Consider the following 7,783-nt stretch of genomic DNA (forward strand, 5'->3'; position numbering starts at 1 on the left):
GTTTAGGGCTGTTGTACATAGGGTCGCTATGAGTCGCAGGCGACTCGACGGCACATAACAACAACAATAACAACATCCTTGGCTAAATAGACTACAAAATAAAAACTATTTCCAAAATAAAAGAAACATTATTATCTAGGGAATTTCTGGAACTCCAATTAATCACTAGAAAAATCTCTTAAAGGTCTGGGAAATTGAGAAAGAAACTATCATTATAACAGCAGCATTGTATCCACTCATCTACTTTTGTGCCATGTATTTTGTTATGTACCAGTGAGTCAACTAATAGTGATTCCTGTGAACAGAACAAAACCTTGCCCTATCCTGTACTAGCCTCACAATTTTCCATCTTTGTTGAGGGTTTTCTTATCTTTATTCACGCCCTCCCTTTCTTTCCCAGCATGATGTCTTTTTTCCAAAGACAGTCCATCCTGATAACATACCCAAAATACATGTGATAAAGCTCTCCTGTCCTTGCCTCCAAAGAGCACTCTGGTTACACTTCCTTCAAGGCAGATGTGTTTGATATTTAGGCGGCCCAGGTGATGTTCAGTCCCCACCAACACCACAATTCAAAGACATGAGTTCACCTTCAGTCATTTATCTCAGAGGGTGTTTACCCAAACTATAGACAATTGAAATGCTTAAAATTATCTAGTAAGTGATTCATCCTGCTTGTTTCTATGATCATTTGAAAACTTGATGACCTAGATTCTGACTTACATATATGATACTGACCAAGAGTGTCAGTTGCCACTTTTTCCTTCTAAGAAATCTGTTTTAGTGGGCTGGAGTGCTTTCTGACAGCTGGCTTCTTTAATTTTGGGATACAAGAAATATCACTTTTATCCAGAGAGTTTTTGAAGCTTGAAACACTCTTCAAGCTTTGTGGTTTAGACTTCAAGTCAGAAATTACAGCCTTGTCTGAATGTCTTTTTAAGTTTGTTATCATTCTCTGAATATGGTTGCTGGGATCCTGTATCAATTCCGCCCAGGATTTTTTTTTCAAAGGACTTTTTAGACTTTTAAACTCAAAGTTATTGCTCTCTGCACTTTTATGATGAAGTTGAATATTTATGCTATTTAGCTTAGGGATTCTTGATGTTTCAGCCAGCCTGGAAGAACTGCCTGTCTTCTTAAGTTGTAGAGGGTATTGAGGTAGTTTAGCTGACTTTTGAATTGAAGAATTTCCATCCACGTATGGTCCTTCTGTAACTGTTAATGAAGAGAAATAAATTCTTTCACTTGTGCAAAGTTTATTACATTTCAAAAAAGATATTCTTATGAGGGTTTCCTCATAAAAGCTATCCAATAAATTACTGGTTGCTTAAACATGTAAAGCAAAGTTAATAAATTAAAAAATCCAACAGAGCTGAGACTACAAAATTTACTTTTAACTAAGTTGAATATAGTCTGTGAAGCTAAGCTGCAATCCCAAAGGAATGCAGTTCAAATCCATCAGCTGTTCTGTGGAAGAAGAATGCACAATCTCCTCCCAGGCGATTCACTGACTCTGAAAACTCACTGGAGGGCCAGCTATGGATTGGTTCTGATTCAAAGACACACAACAACGACTTCTACTGTAAATATTTTAGACAAAGATATAGCAGTAGGATTTAGGCCAAAATACAGTAAAAGGAATCAGAGTAACAAAAGGTCTCAGACTCTGGGCAATAGACACTACAGGACAACAAATCATCTAAAGAAGGAAATATCAGGGTGTCTCAACTTCAGCACTATTGACATTAAAGACCAGGTAATTATTTGTCTAAAGTGACAGTCCTGTTTTATTAGCATGTCTGGCGTACCTGAAGTTCGATCATACCACTGCCTAGATTGTAACAACAAAACCTGTGTCCATAAAAAAAAAACCAACCAAAAAACAAAATCTCCTGACATTACCAAATGTCCCTGAAGGGATGAAAGGACAGACTGAACAACTTTTTAGTTCAATATTCTCAAAAAAGAACAGACAACTAAAGATCACAAGACTTGCTGAGAAATACTCCAAAAAAAAAGAGAGAGAAAAAGTAAACTGGAAGAAACAAAGTAAAACCAAAAATGATGACTATAAAAGCATAATCAATATCCTCAGTGTTTTAGAAGATATAAATTACATACAAGAGAGATAAAAAGTAACGCTCAAGAAAAAAGAAAGGCATCTTAAAATATTGGAGAATATTGGTTTGGCAAACCCGAACATTCAGAGAGGATATGTAGACAGTTTGTGCTTGGCAGTTCTTGGATCTGGACTACTAATGAAAGTTCTTCGGAAAGATAAACTAATAAATAAGACAATAATTAACTCTAAGTCATGGGGAGATACACAGAAAAAGAAAGCAGCCATAGTTATATGGGGCAACTGTAAATAGGCTTCAAACAGACGTCCTAATAAAAGTGCTGAACGAAAATTCACCCAATGATCATATAATCCTATTGAGAGTACGACGAGGTATATGAAAAGTAGGTATAGTGAGGAAGAGAGAGAGTTAAATCCTTGTTTCTCATAGTTGTAAACTGACGGTATTTACCCAAAATTTAAAAACCAAGAATAATGTAAATGGAAAGAATTTCAAACTATCACGGAATCCATATTTTCTAGAGTTATGAGGCTAGATGAACCCCTGAAACTACTATCCTGAGACAATTTTCTAAATTATAACCAAAAAGATCCCCTAGTCTTCTTAAAATGAAACCATAGTTAAGCTTAACTTAAAAAAGAATGCCTGGAGCTTGTTACCACTGGGCCACCGGGGCAGCTTTGTTTCTGCCTCAGGAGGAAGGAGCGGAGCAATGCAAAGCTCCAGGCACCGGATATGACGTTACCACTGCACCCTGCTCTGGTGTCAGTAGCTGGCGCTGTACGGCCGCGGTGAGGTTCATTATAGCGTCTTGTTCTCGTTTGGCTTTTGCTAACCATGGAGAGCGACTTTTACCTGCGTTACTACGTCGGTCACAAGGGCAAGTTCGGCCACGAGTTCTTGGAGTTCGAGTTCCGACCCGACGGGAAATTCAGATATGCCAACAACAGCAATTACAAAAATGATGTCATGATCAGAAAAGAGGCTTATGTACATACAAGTGTGATGGAAGAACTGAAGAGGATAATTGATGACAGTGACATTATCAAAGAGGATGATACCTTGTGGCCTCCTCCTGACCGAGTAGGCCGGCAGGAGGTTGAAATTGTCTTTGGAGATCAACACATTTGTTTCACAACAAGAAAACTTGGTGCCCTTAGTGATGTTAATCAGTCCAAGGATCCAGACGGCTTACGAGCATTTTACTACCTTGTCCAGGACCTGAAGTGTTTGGTATTCAGTCTTATTGGATTACATTTCAAGATCAAGCCAATCTAGGTTGAATGCTGGTTTGGACTTGAGGGTAGTGTTTTAATTCAAATTATCAAATATTTGTGTATATCAGGGCAATCTTTTTTACAAACCATAAATGATGTCTTTAATAAATATGTGATAAACCAAAAAAAAAAAAAAAGGTCTGCTTTGAGTATTATTCTCCTAAGATCTATTTATATGAGACGAAATTCACAATATTAACCAGAAATTCAGGTAATTTAAAGGACAGGAAGCATCTCAATGGGGGTGACAACTCAGAAAATGAGGTCTAGCATTCACTATTGCTGAACTGTAGATGTAAAAATTGTTAAATTGGCTTATGTTCTGCTGTTTTTATTATAAAAATATTAGGGGAAAAATAGTGATATGTATTTAGAGTGATGAAGATAAATATCAGAGAATCAGCTAAAACATTTTAAATATTGGCTTACAGAGAAGTTAGGAAGAAGGTCAGGAAAGAAGATGATTTGAAGGAAGGGAAGTGTATGTACCAATCTTCATAAAGCCAAATAATTCTTAAAATTATGACAGAAGTACATTTAGCCAAAAATGAGAAACAGCAAAGAATCACATTATAGGCAAGAAAGGGTAAAAGAACCAATAAAGGAAAATTAAATAAATAATAGCTAAAATATATCAGGAATTTTTGAAGCATCGTGTCAGAATGACTCATAAATTGAAAATTCAATTTTTTATATATTCTAGCTCTGGGGGCCTCGGGGCAAAAATCTGTGCTGCAAGCCCAGAGGCCACCAGCTGCTCTGCAGGAGAAGGTTGGGCAATCTCCTCCCTTGCGATTAAGTTCCTCTAAAAACCTGCCAGAGGATCAGCTATGGGTCATTTCCCACTTGACAGTACATAACAACAACATCTATTCTAGTGTTACTATTTTATTTTCAATTTTACTTTATGCTGTAATGTATTTTTGGAAAGATAAAATTAATAATGTGATAGTATATGCCCATACAATGATGTCAAGTTGATTCTGACTCACAAGCAGCCCTATGGGATGGAGGTAGAACTAGAACTACCGCACAGGCTTCTAAGCCTGTAAGGTGTATAGGAGTAGATTGCATCATTTGTCTTGAGCACAGCACCTGATGGATTCAACCTGCAGACTTTTTGGTTAGCAGTTGAGTATTTAACCATTGCTCCACCAGGGTTCCTTTCCTAGAGATAATATTAATTAGGAATATTGCATTAAACTGTCATTATATTAGCTAGTTCTAGATATTATAATCAAAAACTATTTGAATATCTCTGATTTAAGAGTTTAAAAGTGCAGAGAAAGCTTCTAAAACTCAAAAGAAAAGGCCTATAAATTTGAACTTAATTTATAAACTATTTATTTATAAATAAAATTTGTTGTAATCAAGATTACTTACCAACATTTTTACGTTGTTGTTTCAGTTCATTTAAAAGAAATACAATATTCCCCATATCCACCATGCTGTTACCTATAACATAACAAAAAAGTTCAAACACTGTATTCATAATTGAAAATATATAAAATCGCCACCCTATGCTAATGTGAAGATGACACACAAATGTGTGGAAGTCAGAACAGAGGGCCAACTTTTATAAGTTTCAGTTACTATCTAGAACTGAGAATTAATAACTTGGAACACATTGGCACATAAGACTAGCCCATATTTCCCCCCATCAAAAGAAATTAGTCTTGTTCTAAACTCTCAAGGTAGAGAGTCAGAATAATGTTTTATTCCATTTACAAATATTCATTGAGAGTGTAAAGTAAGGTACTTCTTATATGTTTAAGGTAATTTTTCAATTTCTTACAAAATTGTGAGCTCCTCAAGAAACAAACAAAAGTATCTTTCTTTTCTGTTTCCTCAATGTTTAGACAATATAAACTTCTTACCAAGTGAAAAACTGAGTGAACAAAACAAACTATCAAAGGCCATAAATAATAGCCTAATGTCTGCATTAGGAATAACAGATAACTATTTACTAAGCACTTCTGTGCTTAGACCACTACTTGTAGGTTGTGGTATTTTGGTGACTTGTAATGTTGCTATGAAGCTGAAAGCTATGCCATCTGTATTTCAAATACCATCAGTGTCATCCATAATGAAATGTGCAAAAACCTAGAGTGAGAAAACAAAAAAGGAAGAACATAACTCAGCATTTTTCAAGCTGGAATAACTAAAGACAAATTCAAACCTTGAGTTGAAATACTGAAGAATGGACAAACATTGAAGGATATAGGAGGCATCAAAAGATAGAATGAATACATGTAGTCACTTAACCAAAATTAATCAGTCGACATTGAGCCATTTCAGGAAGCAGTATATGATCAAGAACCAATGGTACTGAAGGAAGAAGTTCAAGCTGCACTAAAAGTATTGGCAAAAAATAAGGCTCCTGGAACTGATAGTATATCAGTGGAGATGTTTCAGCAAATAGATTCATCCCTGGATGTACTTACTTGTCAATGGCAAGAAATTTGGAAGACAGCTACTTGGCCAACTGATTGGAAGAAATCCATATTAAGTCCCATTCAAACCAAAGGAGACTAATAGAATATGTGCATTACCTAATAATATCATAAATACCACTTGCAAGTAAAATCTTGCCAAAAAAAAATCTTTTTAAAGGCTGCAACAATAAGTTGACAGGAAACTATCAGAAATTCAAGCTGGATTCAGAAGAGGCTGGGAAACAAAGGATATCATTGCTGAGATCTGATGGATCTTGACTCAATGAAACCAATTCTAAAAGGATATTTACTTGTGTTTTATTGACTGTGTAACAGCAATCGATGATGTGGCTCTCAATAAATTATGGACAACACTGAGAAGCATGAGAATTCCAGAACACTTACTTGTGCTCATTTGGAAACCGTGTAGGGACCAAGAAGTAATTTGAATACAAAAAGGAAATACTGCCACCATGGAGTGCAGTCAGGAAATTAAAAGACAAGTTGCATCTGGAAATTCTGTTGTCAAGGACCTCTCCAAAGTGCTGAAGAACAAGGATGTCAGCTCAGAGACTAAGGCTAAGGTGTGCCTGACCCAAGCCAGGGTGTTTTCAATTGCTTCCTATGGACATGAAAGTTGTATAATGAATAACAAAGATGAAAGGATTACTGATGCCTTTGAATTGTGTTGTTGGTAAAAGAGTACTATCAAAAGTCCAGTGTGAAAAACAATGTATATGAATTTTATGAACTTTGTATGTAAACCAATATAAAATAAAAATTAAAAAGATAAAAAAGAACAAACAAATTTGTCTTGGAGGAAATACAGCCAGGATGCTTCTTAGAGGAAAGGAGGGCAAAACTTTGTCTCACATACTTTGGGCATGTTATTATGGTAATAATAGTTTGAAAGACATAATGCTGGGTAGAGCAGAAGGTCAACAAAAGAGAGGGAAAACCTCAACAATACAGACCAACCCAGTGGCTTGACCACAGCGATGACAGAGGTTGTGAGGATGGCATGGGAAAAGGCAGGGTGTTGAGAACATTCTTACCATGGATGTTGGTCCACTTAACAGAACCTAACAGCTGAAAGACAGTTTCCCTAGTCAAAAAACAAGGACCTTCCTTATAAAAACTTGTGCCTCAAATTGCAGCCAGCTTAATTTGATAAAATGAAAATCCCTCTATGTTTTCTCCATAAGGAGAAGTAACTAGGGAAAAGGATGAGAATTAATTAAACAAATATTTATAGAGCAGTTAATACATTCCACAAACACTGCACTAGGCACTAAGGACAAAATACTGGCTAAAATCATGCAAAATATCTATTTTCTTACTGCTTACTCTTATTTGGTATACAGATTTTAATCAAGAATAAAAGTACAAATGTGATTAATACAATGAGAATATAAAACAAGGAAATTTAACCTAGTGAGAGGTCAGGGAAAGCATCCCTGAAGAATAGACAGCTAACTTCAAATCTAAGTATAAATAGGAGTCAACTAGAAGAAACGAAACATTCCAGAAAGAGACAAGAAAGAATATATGCAAGACCATGTGGTAAGATTAAGCACAGCGAGAGCTGAAACTCTTAAAAAAAGCAAAGAAAACATGGTCTAAGATGAAGATGTGATTTAGCCACATAAAGTAGTGCACAAGGAAGGTAAGAAAATCAGGCGTGTGCTTTGTAAAGATCATTTTAACCACAGGGTAAAGAGGGATAAGAGTGAGTATGCATGTGTTAGTTGGGATGAACTGTAGTGGTCCTAAAGAAATAATTCTAAATTAAAGCCATTTGAGAAACAGTAGTCAGGATAGCTATAGAGAAAAACGGATTTTTAAAAACCTCTATATTTCTTCTTAGCTTTCTTTAAAAAGCAAAGAATTTTTTTTTTTTAAATTTAGGTTGTTTATTTTTCATTTCAATGAACATCTACAGAGATTTTGGGATTCCATTCATTCATTGTTGCACCCTTCTCCCCGCACA

At 35.8% G+C, this 7,783-nt stretch overlaps 1 protein-coding gene and 1 pseudogene across 1 annotated transcript in view; one reads left to right on the forward strand and one right to left on the reverse strand.

Moving 5' to 3' along the window:
• The window catches only part of EFCAB13 (EF-hand calcium binding domain 13), a 90,075-nt gene that overhangs the window by 52,784 nt on the left and 29,508 nt on the right, over positions 1-7,783 (reverse strand). Inside the window, 4 exon segments of the mRNA XM_006903759.1 lie at positions 739-946; positions 948-1,013; positions 2,937-3,190; positions 4,742-4,813. Of these exon segments, the coding sequence (XP_006903821.1) occupies positions 739-946; positions 948-1,013; positions 2,937-3,190; positions 4,742-4,813 (600 nt within the window).
• On the forward strand, positions 2,919-3,359 carry LOC102855436 (annotated as a pseudogene).

Source organism: Elephantulus edwardii, unplaced genomic scaffold (genome assembly GCF_000299155.1).
Source record: "Elephantulus edwardii isolate Elephantulus edwardi_28Jun2011 unplaced genomic scaffold, EleEdw1.0 scaffold00216, whole genome shotgun sequence".
Taxonomy (NCBI): Eukaryota; Metazoa; Chordata; class Mammalia; order Macroscelidea; family Macroscelididae; genus Elephantulus; species Elephantulus edwardii.